The 20,182-nt window shown below is 39.9% G+C and overlaps 1 protein-coding gene and 1 long non-coding RNA gene across 2 annotated transcripts in view; one reads left to right on the top strand and one right to left on the bottom strand.

Moving 5' to 3' along the window:
- Positions 1-5,032: 5,032 nt before the first annotated feature.
- On the top strand, positions 5,033-7,892 carry LOC145768187 (uncharacterized). Its single transcript, XR_014288919.1, has 2 exons — positions 5,033-5,272; positions 7,734-7,892. It is a non-coding gene; the product is annotated as an uncharacterized LOC145768187 (long non-coding RNA).
- The window catches only part of LOC145768185 (phosphoribosylformylglycinamidine synthase-like), a 91,678-nt gene continuing 76,961 nt past the window's right edge, over positions 5,466-20,182 (bottom strand). Inside the window, exons 15-23 of the mRNA XM_082579661.1 lie at positions 19,359-19,561; positions 19,081-19,239; positions 17,845-18,061; positions 17,460-17,542; positions 9,297-9,411; positions 7,716-7,881; positions 7,420-7,565; positions 7,053-7,184; positions 5,466-6,733 (exon numbers count right to left, since the gene is read on the bottom strand). Of these exons, the coding sequence (XP_082435787.1) occupies positions 6,555-6,733; positions 7,053-7,184; positions 7,420-7,565; positions 7,716-7,881; positions 9,297-9,411; positions 17,460-17,542; positions 17,845-18,061; positions 19,081-19,239; positions 19,359-19,561 (1,400 nt within the window). The 3' untranslated portion in view covers positions 5,466-6,554. The remainder of the gene's footprint in view (positions 6,734-7,052; positions 7,185-7,419; positions 7,566-7,715; positions 7,882-9,296; positions 9,412-17,459; positions 17,543-17,844; positions 18,062-19,080; positions 19,240-19,358; positions 19,562-20,182) is intronic.

The following is a 20,182-nucleotide window of genomic DNA, read 5'->3' as shown; positions in this document are numbered from 1 at the left end:
CAAACACTGCGATAATTCATCTTTAAACTCTTTCAGATCACTGGAAGAGGTCGAAGTCAATTTGCTACCATAGCGATACTTTCTAATTTCCGGTTCTGCAAAAAGACCTCCACGAACTCCAAAACGCTGGGACAAGCGAGCTAACGACATTTCTATCCTGTCTTCCTCTGACAAGCCAGGGGTGTCAGAAACCAAATTAGCAATCGTTTGCGCAGCTGTCCTAACACAAGCTGCTTGTAACAAAGTTAAACGAGTCCCCTTAAAGGGCGAAGCTGCCATTAAGGCCGTAACACGATTTTTAAAGAAGATAAATGGCATATTATTACCATCGTAACCAATCAAGGCCGCCTTATCGAAGAACGTCCTACTATTTTGGTATTCAAAAAAGCAATCCTGCTGTTGAGAACTCGATTTAGCGGGAGAAGACAAGCTATATCCCTTAAGGGGCTGAGTGGGCTCAGTCACATGCACAGCCCGACCACGATCCTCACACACGTTAAAATCAGGAGACGCAATACGCCTCTCACAACCACCCAAATTACGTGTAGCTGGGCGATCAAACCCTAGCGGCGCAGAAAACTGTGAAGGGGGCAAAGCATTACTACTAATGGCGGCCCCGTGACCTGTACGCTCTGGGGGAGGAGTTCGGTTGTAATTTGCAGACCTTGGCTCTACAGCATTCGGAAGACCCTTAGCCGCGGCCCCGAGACCTCCTGAAACAGCTGGAAAACGTGTGGATTGCCCTGGCCCACTCACAGGTTGAACGGGCGTTTGGAAAAGGTTATGTAAATTAAACTGCGATTGATGTTCATTTCTGGAATGCCTAGAAGAGCTCTTCTTAGAGCTACGCCGAGAGCCCACCTCTGATCGATATTCAGCTAAAACTACCTCTTTACGTTGTTCAGCCCTCAACTGAGCGTCTTTGAGTGCGAACTCAGCAGCTCTCGCTTCGGCTCTCGCGGCGGCCTCAGCTGCTCTCGCTTCGGCCTCAGCTCTCGCGGCAGCCTCAGCTCGAATGGCCTCAGCAGCTCTAGCTTCGGCCTCAGCTCTCGCGGCAGCCTCAGCTCGAATGGCCTCAGCAGCTCTCGCGGCAGCCTCAGCTCGAATGGCCTCAGCAGCTCTCGCTTCGGCCTCAGCTTGTATCTGGAGCTCCTCTCGTCTTAGCTGCAGGTTAATTTGTGCCACTATCCGAGACGAAGTCATAGACATCCTAGTGCTTACATTTGAGGCGCTATCCTCAGGATGTATGTCAGCATCCAACATATCTGAGAACTCACTTTCTTTTTGTTCAAAGTTATTTTTTAACGAGTTAAATTCGGGGTCTACCCTATCACGAAGTTCTGCCAAGATTGCAGAGTTAAAGATTTTAGTCAAAAGAGCATGGAAATGCCGTAATTCCTCTTCTAAAGTAGATAACTTAGATCTAAAAATTAACAGTTCCTGCTTATCACTCAAAGAACCTAGGGCTACAGAAAGTTCCCCAATTTCAGTCAAAATATCCCGTCTAAGATGCCGGGCCTCTCGAACTGACTTAGCCTCATCGTTAATGGGTCCCTCCCCAGAATGGCCTGCCCGACCGCAAAGAACATCATCAGGCTTAAACTCAGTCGAGTCTACGGCGGTCGAGTCCTTGTCGCCACCGAGTGTAGACATATTAAATGTTGGGGCTAAATTTAACAATTAAAAAAATTAAGTTACACAAACACACAAAATTATTAGGCTACAGTAGTTATAAAAAACTTAACTGCAAAGACAGTAAAAATACAAAAAAGAATTTAAATGCACGATACCGTAGCTGTACGAGTATGAAGTCCTAAAGTCCACAAACTTGCTTGGATTCTTCCACTTGAATCTACAAGCACAGATGGATTGTCTTTAATCTTCTTTCTTGCCAATGATTGTCAAAGTTATTTTTCTTCAGTACCAAACTGAGAAGAAATGTCTTTACTTTTCTTTGCTTCTGTAAGAGTGTAGACTACCGACCAACAAATCTTCTTTTTATTATTTCTTGTACTTCTAATTAGTTCTTCTGCACTAGCTGACAACAAACACGTCGTTTATTTTTATGCCTTCAAGTGCTTCTTGGCCCACCAGCTAACAATAATCGTCGTTTATTTTTCTTGCTTTAATTTCTTCTTGACCTACCAACTGACAAAAATCGTCTTTTATTTTTATTTTTTGCTTTAATTTCTTCTTGACCTACCAACTGACAAGAACTCGTCTTTTATTTTTCTTGCTTTAATTTCTTCTTGACCTACCAACTGACAAAAATCGTCTTTTATTTTTTATGGTCACAGCGGTAAACCATAATCTCTTCGTGGGAAAATTTTAACATAAAGTTCCCGAATCCGTTCGTCTGTATATAATGACCGAAGAAACACACACTTGAACTTCTTTTCAATAAGTGTATTTCTGTAAAATTAGCCCGCGGCTATCGAAATGACTGGTGCAACGCCTTACACCTCTAAAAAACTGTCACTACGATACAGATTACTCGGATAAAAGACGGAGAATTTGTCCAGCTAGCAAGCACCAAATAAACCAGTTAAATGTGCGACCGACTTCCAACAAACAACTTCAAGAATGAATCAGAAAAATTTGTGATAACTCAAAGGCACGAGAGCAGTTCGTGACGCAATATTTCATGTCCAAACAGGTCTCAAACTGAAACCGGTTTAAACCGGTTTCAACAGGTTTGACACAAGTCTTGCAATCGATGGTGCAATTTTGGCTCATGTTTTAGGAATTTCCATGACGTAATATTCAGTAGACTTGAACGGTTTCTACATGACGTTTGACCAGGCGAACAACCGTCTGGAACATACACAGTGTAATGCTTGCTCATCCCAACTGGAAAAAGTACTTAATTTGATACTCAAATAACAAATTTTGTATTATTTAGAATAGTTGATTACATTTTTAGGTTCTACTAACATCTGTTGTTGCTGTATCTGCACCTAAACATGCCAAAAACTAATAAAGGGTGTGTTATTGAGGCCAAATACCATAAACGGTTGAATGGAGATCATGTGTTTGCAATCTTGGTGACAATGCATTGTCAATAATGATGTTATTTGTTTGTTCATGACTTTTTCTATTAAATTTGGATGTTCAATAAATTCAAAAATGCTGTGTCAACGTATTCCATCAGTTTTAAGTATTTTAGTAAGAACAATTAGTTAATAGAACAGCTTATTTGAAATTGTAACATTTCACCCCATCTGTGTAACAAGTCACCCCCATACTGGGGTGACTTGTTACAACTGACTTATTGATGTATTAATGCCAATATATTCCTGTAAACATAACTTTTTTAAATTTTGAACTTGTATTTATAACAACTGGTTATGTGACAAGACTACATAAAATTTTCAGCAACTTTGTGCAAATATTGAAAGAGAAATCTTAGATTTACTGAAAATTGTAACAACCCTCCCCTACTTCAAGGCAAGGCCTAAAAGCCATTTTAAACACTGTGGGAAATGCTTTGATCGAAGTTCTAACACCTGGCATCAAAAACATTTCGCCACACACGTTTCATGCTATTCGACATAACGGGTTTCTTTTATAGATGAAATAACCTAGGTTACGGTACTTTTAGTTGTAACGTCCAGGCTATGCTAGTTTGTATTTCGCCGTACCGGTATGAGTCAATTAACAATATTGCACTGTTAAAATGACTCTGTTGAATAGCCTACTTGTTACGAAAGTTTTTCACATCTGGAAAACAGCCTAGCTTCCGACCAGATGTTCAGGTAGAAGAGCTTGTTTCCAAAACCGCTTAGGCGCCACTTTTACAAAACTGAGTTTAGAGTGTCATTAGGTAGAGTATTACCATAGGTACCTACTATCCATTCCTTTTTTTCGAAAACCTTCTCTTTCTGCTTCAAATTTGACACTAAAAATTGCGATACAGTAGCCTACAGATGAAAAAAGCCTCTATTTTTATGGAATGAAGTTCTCTTCCAGAAAAACATTTTGAACACTGCGGGAAAATGCTTTGATCGAACTTCTAACGCCTGGCATCAAACAAACTTACCTGAAGAGTAAGTTACCCTCACCTATCCCAGTATTTCCATTAAGACAACGATGAAACATCGTACGAAAAAATAACACATTTCTTATTTTTCTCAAAACTACTTTTACCTACCATTTTACATTTAACTGCTTCACAATTTTTCTGCTAGTAGAAAATCCCTAAAACTACATGTGCTGATGGACTTCACGTTTTTCCATATTTTCGTTATGAAACGGTTGACTAATCATGCACGACGTTGCGATAAAACCGGATGGATCAACCGTTACCCGGCTCAACTAACCAAACCTTCCCCTATTTCGCTCCTAACTGTGTTCGCGTGCGGGTACGTACATAACCATTTGCGTACTAAGTGAGACTTAAGGAGATGCCAAAGGTGAAAAATCTAGTAGGTTACGGTACGCTAGCAGTATACAACTAGGCCTACTCTTATTCTGAGCAGTTTGGAATGGAAGTAAACATTGATAAAACTAGGATAGGCTACTCAACCAAACGCCACCTGATCACACCTCCCCAGAGATCAATACTGTATCAAGAAAAGACCTCTATGCAGTGGCGCCGGCAGGGGGCAGCTGCCCCTCCAATGTTTTGGGCACCATCTTTTTTATTTGTAGGCCCTACCCCAACCTGAAGTCAACTCAAGTTACAAGGGGGGGTAGGGGTGGGGGGTAAAATCTTAAATTTGTTCTTCTTGCTGCTGTTATTGTTGTTGATTTTGTGATTCTAGTCATAGCCTATAGGCTACTTTGCCTGCTGCCTGTTACGTAACAATTATTGTCACCGGCAGTTCAGCAGATTGGTTCTTGCTTAGTTGTTTTCAGTTGTGTAATATCATCCCTGTGTAATATTTCATCACTTTTTTAACTCATGGTGGAAAAACCAGATACAATGCTAACATTTTGTGGTAACAGCAGCGATTACAACAAGGGCATGATTTTTCACGTCTTATTTAAGGATTTATTTCGTAACCAGCAAAGTCGTTGAATCGAGTGGGAATGTCTATAGCTATGTGAGAGACTGACTTTCTAAGTTAGTAGAGTAGTGGCAGTGCATACAGCATTGGGTCGTTCAATGTTTTCACAAGGATATAATGTAGATTTAACTCCGAAGCGTCCGATTGAGAAAACGCCTGACTAATTAATCAAAAATTAGTTTGCAGGAAGTGCATCAGAAGATCAGAAGGCTAATTGGTCATTTTCGATAGTGGAGAGCTGTTGGTGAATAAGAAAAAAATTAGTAAGTTTATACGAATTAAGTTGCGTAACCGGCCGATTTTCTGAATTACGAGTCATTTTAATTCAATTATTTGTAATTCAAGCGTAGATTGCCGTAAATGTTCAAATGTGCTCTGAAAAAAAAGTGATGAAAGTACAATGAAAGAGGGAGAAACCCCCATTTCTTAGTGGAAATAGCAGAAAGAAAACCCCAGAAAGCCCTTGAATTTGCGATAATTGGCAGCAAAAAGTACCAAGGCCGAACCGGACGTCACCGTAGCCTACCAACTTAGTACAACTGCTGAGATCTGATATCAGAAAAGCTGGCCTGGGATCCCTGCTCAGCAAATCACATCTCCATCGATTGCAAAACATCGCAAAGGACAAAACAGAATGGAGATCCTATCAACCTTGTTGAAAGACTGATCGAGCCAGCATCTGTCAAACGATTTGGCTACACTGGCGGCAGAGACAGTTACAATAGTGGAAATACTTGATAAAGATATGTGTAGAGTGGCAAGAAAAAAAAATCTGATGAGCCATTGCGATTAGAAGTGATCTGAATCTATTGCAAGGCTTTTGCGGCAGATTAGGCCTCATGCTCGTAAAAAAAGTTGAAAACTAAAAGATTTCAGAGTTGTGATACAAAAGTATCTGCTCGGAGTAGAGTGGGTTAAATTGCTAGATTAAAGTGTTGTCAGATGTTCTTCAAATTTTAAGCGAAAGTGCTATTCTTAACTAGCTCAGAAGTAGACCGCTGTTTATTTGTTAAATCTATCCAAAGAAATGTAAAACCCATCAACTTAAGTTGAACGGACCTGGCATCCACTCCGAAGGACTTGCACACACCGTCCTCCTCTCCGTGTTGGACCTGTGTTGACTCATTTGTGTAGGCCTAAGTCTTATTTGAATGGGCGATTTTTTATCTTGTTTGCTAGACGGAATTTCAAGTTGACATTTTTGCAACACGTAAACCGTAAATATTTTAAAAATCATAGGCCAAACGACAGGAAATAAGTTACTCGCCCCTGGTGTAATACTGTAGTGAAAAATACTTCGAAATCAAGCGGCAGATGACAATGCTCATCGATCATAAGCTGGCGTGACGTTCGTGATCGCCTTGAAGACAGTAAGGTGACGGCATTACACGTCCCATATGCGGATATAATGCAATCGAGTAAATGATAGTAAAATCATTCATTCATTCGACCTTTGATTTGTTCTGTCACAAAACCAACCAAAGTTTAAATCGTCCAATGGGTCACGTTCAATGATGTGAAAAAGCGTTTGCTGGCCGAGAGCCTTCATTGTGACAGATGGCACCATCGTAGCGCGTTCTGGAACATCCGAAGCCACGGGGACTCCAAAATTTCACTTCTGCAGGATGTAGGGAGGTAGGGAAGCTGCCACAGCTTGAACGATCGCTCCGGGTGTGGCATCATGGCTAAGTGGCGCCCATCCTTTGAGCAGACGGCAGCAATACCTGGGGAGCGAAGGCAATTAACGTTAAGGCAATTATAGTTAACCTTAGTACAGCGTCAATAAGCAATGAAATGAACCCAACGCATGCCAAGCACGACCTGGACGTAAACCTTAAAAGGTGGAGACGAAAAATTTACAAGCTCGACAGCACGTCAGTGTTAAAACTTTGACAATTAAACTTTTGAAAGATATAAGGTCTAAACAAAGCAATCAAGCGAGATGTTGAATTAGTTATATGGCCAAAGTCCAACTTCCGCCTCTATGCGTTAGGTCGGCGGAGGGGATTTCATATTAGTTGTGGCTATTGAGCACACATCTACCTCGAGGAGATCCATTGGGGTTGTGAGGGTAGCTTGTGGTCCACTCTCCTTTGTGGTCGATAAATGCCATGCTGATCATTCCCTCCTCCAATGTCCGCTCGATCATGGCATCGTCATCGAAGCAAAATCTTCCTGAAATCATCAAAAAAATGTTGGTCAAAGTAGTACTTTGATTGGTTGGCTTTGGTTATTACATGGCAAGACGACAAGAGGACGATCCAGATGAAGTTTCAAAATTCCCGTTTTCGTTCAAACATAAAGAGCAAGTTATATAACTCTATAGTTGTATGCTTTTCTTTCAATGTGACCTCAGCTGAGAACATAAGTGATTTGTTGAAACATCACACCACACCTACACTCGGCCTACCTTCGCCATGCGCGGCCCATACGCCTATCTGCGCTCCCTCCATACCCTCCAGCATGATTGACCTGCTTCTCGGTATGTTAACAGTGCAGTAGCGAGATTCGAATCTATTGGAGCGGTTCGAGCCAAGATGCAACGGAGGAGCCTTCCTGTGGTTCAAACCTTTGGTCAGCCCTAACGGCAATGCTAAGATATGTGAGACAGTAGCAAAAGATTGCAGAAAATATAGAATGCAGTGTTCCATATTAAAGTAATGAGACTACGAAACTCCCTTGCATGGCTAAATTACAAATGCTCACCCGCTCCATTGTTCGCAGGTGGTGGCGTCCTGGAGTCCCACCCACCCAAGAAGTGCCATCAGCTGACAACCGTTGCACACACCAAGAGAGAAGACGTCGGTACGAAGCCTGAACGCATCGAGTTGATTTCGAACCCGATCGTTATGAACACAGCAAGCCGCCCAACCTGACCAAGAAGCGATGAGATCAGTATGATGCTTCGATGATGTAAGACACCACAAGGAACGATTTTAGTTATGAATAGACCAAGTAAAGTCAATAAAGTCATTTTTTTTAGTAATTTGTTGCGGTGTGGTTTTAAGTAAGAGTTCTAAACTTCTAGATCTAAGAAGGTTTCAAAATCTTAAATTGATAGATCAATAAAACGTCAATTTTAGGTTAATTTAATTAATTTTAGTCAATAAAGTCATGGAGGATACTATCAGGCTGCAACCTGCTTGACATTGGCCGCAGCATGCCCTTATACGTGTTCACGCAACTCACCACAATGCCTACACTCAATATACTGTATCAATCACACCAGTGACTTTTGATGGTCACCAGTTGTAGGGATAGAAAAGACCCAAAAGCGCTTTCCACATACTACAAGTAAGCTTACTAGATGTCAACCTTTCAAAACCAAACTAAAATGCTTTCACTAAAAAAACCATACGGCAAGTCAAAAACTTATCAACTGGGAAAACACTTTTTATGATATAGCCCCTTTCCTGTATACTTTGGTTTAACACCGGATAGGACCCTTTCCTATAAGATACACCATGGCCACCTGGAGATGCGGCCTGATTTGTCACATTTTGCAGATTTTGATTACAGCTACTGCTAGTGCTTGACTGATATTTTTTGAGATGTTTTTACTTTTTGCGGTTTCCTAATGACATAAAACTTTTTTGTTGCCTTGGGGAAGCAGTAGCAAATGAGAAAATGTAAGTTGAAAAACGCAAAATCAGACTGTTATTGAAAAATTAACAGTCTGACTAAAATCTTCGAAATTGAATTTTCTTTGTTTTTCAACATGTGAGAATGTTAAAACCTATTGTGTCATCTGGGGAAAAGAATAAAGAAAGCGTAAAAATCTTATTTTTAGAAAAATCCATTTAAACGTTCGCCCAAAGTTAGAAAAACCTGAAAATTTCTGCAAAATGTGTCAAATCAGGCCGTATCTTTAGGTGGCCATGGATACACCTATTCAAAAAAGAAAATATCTGCTGGCAACAATCTTTTACGAAATTACGAAAGCTTGGAAACTCAAAATGGGGAGTAGATCAACACACACTAAATGAAACAGCACTGGCTCTATGTTACTCGACTCCAGAATATTGTGCTCGGAAAGTTATGTGATTTCATCCCTCTACAAAAAGAAACTCTACAAAACCTGGAGGATGGCAAACTCCATTTTCCAAACTCCTTTCTTTGAATTTAGCTCTTGCGTTTCAACTTTTTTTGTCCAACCTCTAAATGCACTATTTGTAGATTAAAGTCAATGACTTTTTTAACATTCTTTCATCGTTTTTACAAACGAAGTAGAAAGAAAAAATTGTTAATATTAACACAGAAGCCAACTCGTCCCAATTAAATCGTTACCTTTAGCAGAACCAAAAACGTCCGCATAACTGAATCCTCCGACAAATACGAGGCCACGAAACCTGTCCAAAGTGATAGCACCGTCTATTAAGTCCTGCATGGTGACATCCCACGGCTGAAAAGTATGAAGGCTAAGGTGATCACACTACAGGGTTACAATCAACTAAAAGACGAAAGAGCATTAGCAATTAAGAAACAATATGTACCGTTGATTCAGTATTATTATGAAAACATACTATTATGGATGCACACTGCACAGTTGCACACTTGTTCAATAAACTTGAGTTTGAAAAACATAATAAAGTTTGCAGAATGGAACCTTGTATATTTTCACCAAGCATCGCAATGATAAGAGCAAAATGCTTATGAGATGCGGCGATAGCGCGTGCGGAGTCGACGATGGCTCGGGTACTAGGTCGTTTTTTTCGGACATTGACCGATTTTTTAGCGAAATGTCATAAAGAAAAAAGTTAATTCGGTCAAAATGTCCGAAAAAAATCCGGTTTTACATGTTCAAATAATGGTCAACTTTAATAGAAAAAATGCGTTCTGGTTATAGTTTTCTTGATCGATCGGTTGCTCTGAAGCAGATGTAGTCACCAGTCAAGAAATATCACAGCATGGTGTATCAGTTTATCAAGTATACTGAGTTCGTTCTGAACTTTGTGAAGCTTTATTGAGTGTCTATTACGTTGGATAGACGAAAAAATACAATGTAAATGACTTGCCTTTTTACCGCTTAAAGGGCGGGGAAACCCAAATTAACTTTGCGAGTTTTTTGTTTCAGCGTGATGTCATTGTGTACAACATGAGTTTTAGCAATAAAAAAATCCAAACTTTGTTGCCCTCGTCTCGCTAAGGCCGCTTTTGTTTGATACCCGTTTGCGAGGTTTCGTTGCGCATCAAGCTGTGATTCTGTTCGCTGTGACGTCACAAGGTACATATAGTTGTGGCCAAAAGTTTAAGACCAGACTTGATTTATGACGATTTTTGCATTACTTCAAAATACTGCATCAGATATAAGATGATGCATAAAGATGATGCAACTGAAACAATATATGATGCAGTATTTTGAAGTAATGCAAAAATCGTCATAAATCAAGTCTGGTCTTAAACTTTTGGCCACAACTATATGTACCTTGTGACGTCACAGCGAACAGAATCACAGCTTGATGCGCGCGAAACCTCGCAAACGGGTATCAAACAAAAGCGGCCTTAGCGAGACGAGGGCAACAAAACTTGGATTTTTTTTTTGCTAAAACGCATGTTGTACACAATGACATCACGCTGAAACAAAAAACTCGCAAAAAGTGAGTTTGGGTTTCCCCGCCCTTTAAAAGACGATTAATTTATCAGTGGGGTAAAATCCCAGGGGGTTAGATCATGTTGTAAGCTTTTAAGTTTGTTTCCAATTCTTTAAAATTAAATTGACCTGAATTCATACGACTGCGGTTTCTCCTTTTAAACGTTGTTCTAATGTTCTGCAATGTTGAAAAGACATAAACGCTGTTATGATAAACGTTTATCTCGTGACGAAACAATCCTTTTTTGCCACGACTAATTTTGCCCACAAAACATTTTGTAAAAATTTTATTTGCACAGCACACGCACAGTCGCACACTGCGTAGGCTACAATATTTGCTGAACTTGAAGATATAGTCAGGTTCAGTATGTCAAAAAAAAGAGTTTCGTTCAAAATTTTTGGAGATTAGCAAACCTATACATTTTCGGAAAGTTTAGATCATGAGGAATCCGAAAAACGTTGATTACATTTGCAGAGATGTCCGCATGGCCGCCATTTTGAATTTTCAAAATGGCCGCCGCAAAATATATATTTTGATATATTTCTCGGCTCCTAATATACTTAGAATTAGCATGTTTGATAAAGTTTCTATGTTTTAAGGATCAAGAAATCCATTAGAGGCATACGTAGATACCTAGCGTTAACCACTTTGCAATTATCCGCCATATTTGTTTTCAAAATGGCCGCCGAAATTATATTTTGTTACATTACTACTTACTAGTTGAGATATAAACTTCATTCAACATGCTAGTGCTAAGTTATGTTTCAAATAAATTATGGTTTAAATAAGCTATGTTGACTAAGGAATTCATTAGAAGCAAGCCTGCATGCCACTGTCATATTTTGGACAAACAAAAAACAATTCAATTTTCCAACAGCTGTCCTGACTCTTATTTCCAGCATTACAGTCAACGTCATTTTCGTAGTCTGTACCACACAGGCACAAGTTGGTGCAGCTCAAGTTGTTCCTTCGACACGAACAATTCTGGGTTGAGCAGTTGGTTTTGCATTGGCATCGGTCTAGCTGAATAATGGCTTGTAGTGCAGGTAGAATCTTTGTGGTGATAGGTGAAATCCCACTTTCATGCTGATGGTAGCCATGCCGAAGTGGATCAAGGAGCTGTTGCCACATGACAGTGGCTTGGCACCAGACACGACTCTGAACTCGCACGCGTTCAACGTGCTCTTCTAATGCACCTATTGTTGGAGGCAAGTTTTGATTCTCCGCCAAGTTCTTGCAAAACAGGTGCCATCTCAGTTCTGGAATGTTGTTTATGTGGACAGTGAACACCCTTCGGGCAGTGCATCGTGCAGACAAAGTTGGCCAGCATTTCTTTCACATTCTGAGATAGTGTGCTGTCCTCAGGTAACTGTATTAGTGCACTGATTGTTTCCATTAGTACTGTTGGAACCACTTGGTTTTATCCAATCATGAAAATCTGCCAACATTGTCAGCTCCACTGAAAGTATGGAATACGGGTAATGCTTTCGCCTTCTCTTGTCCTAGAGCTCTCCATATTGGTGCGATCACCACTTCACCAGTGTACCTGATAGCATGGAAATGGACGAGTGTTTGCAGAGTTGGTCGTAGTTTGCAACAGCAAGGACAAGAACGTCTGTGTCCAGACTGAAGAAGACTAACTGCGCGCCAGGACTCAGCTGTGATGCTGATGCTGCGAGACAGATCATCAAGGTGTCAGCTTCTCCGTGATTGTTCACTTCAAACGTGATGTTCCGATTGCTTCTGGTGTGGCCTGGCGCTGAAGTTATCACCAGCTTTGGTGAATGCTTGTTATATCCGATTACTTCTTCAGCAAGATACTGTGTCAAATCTGCTTTCGTTTGGTCATGGGACAGGAACCTACTCAGTGGTGTGTGCTTGATTCTGGTGTCATCCATGATTTGGTACTAGACGGGATCTTTGTCTTTTCGTCGTCTTGCTCTAGTTTTCTGTTTCAAAGAGTCAGACTTGTACGTGTCAAACACCAGAATAATCTCGTCAAACTCTGCTGTCAACGTCATGAGCTGTCATTGAAGTGTTGGCTAAGATCTTTGACTGTCGTGATGGCCCCGTATTCTTTGTCATCTTCTGGACGACCACCATGCTATTGACAATGGCAATTTTCTGACTCTTGTGCGATGCCGATGGTAACAGTTCTGTATTAGCAGTGTCAACTCTCTGTCCACCCGATGCTGGTTCATGCTCTGTTTCATCAGTTTCAACCAGATGCTGCAGGCAATGGATGAGCTTTGATTTATAAGTGCATGGTAGAACTGATCCATCTGGAGCGAATAGTGCTCTCGGTGTGAGGGTGAACTCATAGTTACCGAAAGCATTCTTCTGGTCAATGTCCTGGCTTGATCTGGATAAGACCATGAAGCGCCCGTAGAGATCTTTTGTTTCTTTCAGATCGACCGACTGGTTACAAACCTTGACTGTTTGCTTCTTGTTTCTTATCATTTACATGGGGTTGGTCTTACTATTGAACAACATTACTCAAAGGCAACTCAAATTTCTCGGTCACATCATCATAAAAGAAGAATTCGAAAATCTTTGTCTAAGCGGTCGCCTTCTCGGGAGACGTGCTCGTGGCAGGCAACGAACAACATTTGTATCAAACTTTCAACAAAGTACATCAATCAGCCAACCAAGAACACTTTGCTGGGACACTGCACGACAGAGGGAACATTGGAAGAATTTACAAACTGAGCATCTAGTTCATCAAAGGCCGCATCGGCTATGATACTGTATTAGCCTAGTGTTCTGCTTCTTAACTGGTGCCCATAAGCTGACATCACCATTAATGCGTTCTGCAACATACTCTTTGTAGAGCTGTTGTCCCTGCTCATCGACGGTCAGGATCTGTTTGACATTTTTTTGTGCAACACATGCGTGTGTGATGAAGTTATACAACTCATCACCTTCAATTGCGAATGGATTTCCGTTACTCAGTATGGTAGCATTTATCTTGTCAACAGCTTCATACTCTTTCCTGACAATGGCTGCTTGTACTTCAGGGTGACTTTTTTTTGGAAGAAGTGTCTCCAAGCTGCTCTTTGAACTTTTCTGAGATGCGCGACATTTTTGGTGCAGCCAGGAAAAACCGTTGCCGGGCATTCGCATTGTTAGACATGCCAATTAGTCCAGAACGGACTTTCATCATCTTATTGAACTGCTCGCATCTTATCGTTTCCATACGGTGAACATAGTTCATCATTGACTTGAACATCGCATTAGAGGACTTCTCCGTTTCCCATGCTTTCGATTGCTGCATCACATCTTCATCTATGAGGATTCATTCCAGATGGTCATAAGCAATCGAGATGGATTCAGGACTAATGTTTCTGTTATCAGATGACGATGTACATGGCCTCCTTGACCTTATCTGCTGATCTTGAGCAGATGATCTTCAAATGTGGCTTCTCTGTGAAAAACTGATCCAAGGCCAGTTCATACAAAGCTATGTAAGTGTAGATGTGTGCACGAAGAGTTCTCTTGTAGTGCGCACACTTGAAAATTTGTCTTGTGGTCGCAGATCCATAGGCTACACATCGGCTTCGATCCAGGCATCATCAATCCCAGAGTTCTCTATGGAAGTTCCAAGAGCTCTTAGTGCAGCCATCACAGCATGCAGCTCACCCAGTCTGGAAACAATTTCTCTTTTCAGGTCGACCCGTGTGTCTAGCAACTGCACTACCTTTTCGTAGAGGGCCATGTCGAAGGTTATCACAGTTGGGTACCCCTGACTAACGTCTTCAGCTGGGATACTTGTAGAATCACAGTCAGCATAGTAGGCCACTCGTTAGCAACTTCAGGTAGCAGGGGCAGTGCACCAACGTGAGTGAGTGGTTGGCAAGATGAGATGAGTGACGTGTATCCTGCCCATCCAGGGATCTTGGACAAAGTAGATGCTGTGACCCACCCTAACTGGGTCAGTTTATATGACTGAGCAACACCTGTTGTGTTGGCCTCAAACCTCCGCGCTCTGTTGTCAAGTTCTGGTTTTGGCTTGGCATATGGCTTAATGGGCACATGATATGGAAGGATTGATAAGTTCTTAGCTGCAGTAAGTTTGAGCTTTAGTGCGACTAGTTCTCCTGGAACATTTGCTTTCTGATACACTGCAGTGATTGTTCCATGTGTGGTGCCTTTCCAGTAGGCGGACAACAAATACGAATAAATACTTTTTTATTTCATTATTTTTATTTCTTTTACTTAATTACGGACAAATACTTTTTTGTAGCCGGACTAATACAATGTAACACTGTATAGAAGTAGTGATGTAACGAAATATAATTTCAGCGGCCATTTTGAAAACCAATATGGCGGATAATTGCAAAGTGGTTAACTCTTGGTATCTAGGTATGCTTCTAATGGATTTCTTGACCCTTAAAACATAGAATTAGCATGATTGATAAAGTTTCCAAGCTTATTAGGAGCCAAGATACATCAAAATATATATTTTGCTGCGGCCATTTTGAAAATTCAAAATGGCGGCCATGGGGACATCTCTGCAAATGTAATCAACGTTTTTCGGATTCCTCATGGTCCAAGCTTTCCGAAAATGTATAAGTTTGCTAATCTCCAAAACTTTTGAACAAAATTACATAACGAACCTGACTAATATATGCAATAGCGGCCAAAGCCAGCGATTGAAACACCAGAAACAAAAGTAACATCCAAAATTAAAGGGGTCTCGATTAGGCTCAACTACACTATATAATATGGATTTTCGTGTGACTAAAGCAGGAACAGCAAATGTGGTAAATTATGATAGTGGTCAAACCGATTACAGCGGAATGTGTTACAAAAAAGTTTGCAAAACGAATCAAAAAACGTAAGTAGCTGTGTCTGTTTGGTCGTGATTTTTTTGCAACTAACTTCACGCATCTTATTGTTTGATATTAATGGTCTTTGTTTTTTTATACTATTGCGTAACGTAACGTTTCGTTATTACTAACGTAACGTAATTATTACGATATGTTTTATATGATTAAAATTTGTGTTTCAGGTCTGCAAAATTTTTGTTAGGAAAGTACGGTAGACAGTTTTTTATTGGGGGCAACAGGAATATTTAACATCTCGTTCATTTTCCATCTATCTGAAAGCACAAAATTGAAAAATGCGTTTGCATCTTTATAGGGATTTATTTCTAGAAAAACTTTATTGGGATTCCGAACAGTTGGATGACCACCAGAGCTCTAAACGGCGTCTATTTGTGAAACGACAAACAAGGAAACGTCCTCATGCAAATGTTTTTGCTGGCTTGGGCCACCAGGCCCACCACGCACGCTGTTTATTCTGTAACCCGGTGGGCTTGACAAATCCTTTCAAGGTACGTTCCCTTGCAGTGGTTAGTTGTTACCATATGGCTTCAAATTCGCATTGGCAATACTGACTGACAGCCAAATAAAGAAAGTTTTATACGCTTAAATGTACAGTATAGTGAATAAGTCTCAATTTATAAGTTCTGCTATCAAACTGAAGCTGAACTATTTGCATCTGTTTACAAGTGTTCAGAAGCATGATGTACGATGTTTGAAGTTCGTGTCAATTATTGAATTTATCGTTGTTTTTAAATTATTTCTATGCTTGTGGTACAGGTATAATCTTCGTGCACATTCACAAAGAGGTTCACATTTGCTACTGAAAAAAAAAAATCAATTTGGACGAAATGAAGTGGGAAGAAGCTTGAAAAAGTCGCTGCTGCTGATAATTTTTAATGACTTTCTACATGACAAACAATCGTGTCAAGTTCTTTCCAGAGCTGCATAAACAACATCTAATGATTAGGCTATCTAATAACTGCAATACATGATGCAAAATTTTCAAATTCCACAACAATGGCAACTTTGTTGTTGATGCAAATGGTAAAGAACACAATGCTGGAAGGGGCTTCAGTATGGTTTCGAGAGTCACTAACCTCATTAAGAAAGTCCTTACATCTCCTCAACTGCTTATGTGCTCAGGGTTGAACACAATATTGTGCAAACTACAAATCTATGCATGACAATAGCATTATAAGCCTACACGTTGGTTTCATAGTGTGAAATGATCAGGTTACAGCATGAAAGATATGTGAGACAGTAGTGATATAGATAAAAGTGAATACATGAATTCAAGAAGGGCTCAATTTCCACAATGTTCTTTTCAATATAAATGCATTTTAAATATTTTGGTCATTTATTTTTGTTGAACTTTGATAATGATTATATGCTGAGATATACTGATAAGTACCATGAATTTCACTCGGTGATGATTCTGCGGAGAAATTATGGGAAGTTAATCTCCCAAAATTGGTCCCTTTTACAACTCAACGGGAATACATGTGCTGCGAAGTCTTTGCAATTGGTTTTATTAATGAGAAAATAGGCACAGAGCACAAAAAGATTGATTAAAATACAAAGAACAAGGCAACACAATAATGCAGCCCGTTTGTATCGTTATTGTTACAAAAATAAGCTTCGCTAGTGATAGTATAAAAGTTTTTGTTGATTCAAAAGTTTGCTTTCCATGCTAACAAGGTTTTGTACAGACGAAACAAGAGAACTTCTCCTAGGGAAACTTATTTTTGTGACACGGTAGTTATAAACTACCTAGCCGTTTTCAAAATCCGTTTTTTACATTGATTCAACATTTTTAGATAGTTTAGCGACGACAAAAGGCACACTTTTCTGTCTGGATAAGTAAGTTTAGACCTCTTTAAACCAGCATACACTTAACAGCCAGAAAAAACATTCGAATGCAAAAAAATGACCGAATTAAATTAAAAATGCCCGAAATTTTTTTTACGCGAATTCTAACAAATGACCGAAATATTTCAGTGAAAAAAAAACTCAGCTTGGGTAATCCAACTTACTTTGAAGCCAGCAGCAACGAAGGCAGCTGACATCTCCCTATCACCGTTGCTTCCTTCTTCACGCAGTACGGCAACTCTGATGTCTGGAGGACAATGGTTGCGATAAAGTTCGATAGTTTACATTGCGATAACAAACTTGCGACAGTTTACATTTCAAAATCAAAATCTAATTAGCACATTATGAAACGTTCAAGTGGTTTCCTAGTCTTGGACAATCTAAAACTAAACGGACAAAGATGCAGAAAAAACTTCTAAAAAAAAATCAAGAAACTGCACTTTTAATAAAAAAAAACATTGATACTAATCAATCTGTGAATAAAATCCGAATCACGACGGCAGCGATGGACAACTGCGCTCGGTAAGGAACTAAGAACAGTATACGCACCTCTGTCCGGCAGAGGCCACTCGAAACTGCACTTCATGGAGTCGTTTATGAAGAAGCAAGGTTCCCGACACTCTTCCAACAACCAATTTCTCTCCGCATTAACACACGTCACGTCACATTGCAACCTCTCAAGGGCGAAACTGCTGCTTTCCCACACATCACGCAACTCATTGGTAATGACGTCAAGAAGATGTTCACCGTTAAAATTGATGGAGATCTTGAGACAGGAAAAATGATGGTTTGCTATGGAAACTACTAAAAAGAGGATCACCCTCCCTCCCGAGTCCCGACACAACAGGGATAACAATCGACACAATAGCCAATATGACGCTATGGAAAGTCAGACCTACTGGCGTCTCACAGAGTGGCATTACATCACATTAGTGTAAACTCAATTGTAAAGTTGTTTATTTCACATCAATTCAACTTGTTGACTAAACCTTTGTCATAGCGCCTCGTCACAATTGCATATTCGGAGTATTCTCGGTTGCTGCAAAAATTGGTCCCCAAAAAAATTAATGGTTTTCCTTCACGAAACATCTGCTGGTTTCTCTAGCTTGGTCGAATTCTTAACTCTTATAACTACAGTAGCAAAGAAAGCGTTGTCGAGTACTTTGTGGCTGAATCGGTGCAACGCTGACGAGGCCAACCAAATGACCGACGAGCGATGTCTATCGATGTTCTTGTTTCATACACTCCATTGTCGAACACATTTGTGTAACCAAACCAGACAGCAAAATCAGTAAACCATGTTTGCTATCTTGGCTGCCTATCAATTTTTAAGTTAGTGAGATGTTATTACTTTGAAAAAAATGAAAATAAACGTAGAAAAAATACTCAATGTTTGTAAAACTACTCACTCAATACTCAATCTTGTAAAATCTCACTTGAGAAATTAAAATTAGCTGACACCAGTATCTTCAATTGGATCCACACATTATCAAAAATCACTCAGTATCTATTTGAGTCTATTGCAGTAAAAATGCAACACTGCTTCATTCAAAATTTTGCAACAGTGTCCAAGTTGTTTAAAATTTTGAGTAATTGCTATTTTAATTGCAATATAACCAAATAGTCGCAATCATAATGACAGAATGAGCAACAATTCGTTATCATCTTGTCAAATGCGTTATCACCTCATTTCTAGGATATTAATATTTTCAAAAAGTATTTCACATCATTGAAACCACTGCATGCAAGGAAATGAAACCATAAAGAAAAACTTAAACCACTGACCGTGCGCTTATCGAAGGTTCTTCCTACGCATTCTGCCTTCACATTACAAAGTTTGTATTCATCGATGACCTTGTCGGGGTTGGCAGTTTCCAAAATGATACCGAGGTTTTCGGAGAACAAAAATTCAATGGCAGAATAGTCTTGAGCTTCAATTGTAAGCTGAACAAAAATTGTTAAAAAATACCATATTTAAGACAAATACTAAGGCAAACATAACCCAAGTTGTATTCGTTCTTCTTAAAAATGCGTTAAATTAGCGTTGCCTTTAACAAACTCACCTCCATCCCACGATTTCCAGCAAAAGCCATTTCTAAAGCACACGTCACTAATCCTCCGTCGCTGATGTCATGACCAGAGCATACAACTCCCTCCTTGATGAGCTCCTGAGTTACGCACCAACCGCTCACAAAAAGGTTCGTATCGTCTAAGTCGGCCACCTGATCGCCCACTTGGTTATAGCACTGGGCTAAAGCAGTCCCACCTGAAACAAGCCAACCATTGCAGTAAATCCGATCGTGCAGGTGTGTCGCTGCAACCAACAGGATCGAACAACATCAGTCAATTTTCAAAGAATTAATACTGTCAATACTATCAAAAACTGTAGTGTATATACAATTATACATACTTTAATTTTAAATCAGCATCAAAATACAATTTAACAAAGAATTGTAGCTTTCAAAAGCTCCCACGCATGCTGCACATGATAATTATTTGGGCAAGTTTTTCAATCAACAGTCAAGCGATTTTTAACTTTTAGGTCAATAAAATCGACTTTTAAAATTAACACTGTTAGTCAAAATATGTATTGTGTGCTGATGAGAAAAGCAAATACTTTATAAATCGTTTCTTTTAATCCGCAATTAAACAGTTCTGGTATGATAACAGTCAAATATCAAATTCAGAGGAAATGCCCGTGCGAGTGTGTTGTAAAAAATACCTGCAAATGCGACTGTTCGAAATTTTGTTTTGGTTGAGACAGAATGCAATTCTTCATAAAAAAATTAGTTCCGGTATAAGATGGCAAAGGAAGTAGATTATTACACAAGGAAGTTTTACGGAGCTAAAAACAATTGTGCCCAGTGAGCTACCCACACTCATTCGC

The sequence above is a fragment of the Aplidium turbinatum genome, chromosome 4, assembly GCF_918807975.1.
Source record: "Aplidium turbinatum chromosome 4, kaAplTurb1.1, whole genome shotgun sequence".
NCBI lineage: Eukaryota > Metazoa > Chordata > Ascidiacea > Aplousobranchia > Polyclinidae > Aplidium > Aplidium turbinatum.
The sequence above is the reverse complement of the archived record's forward strand: the minus strand, read 5'-3'. Positions and strand labels throughout refer to the sequence as shown.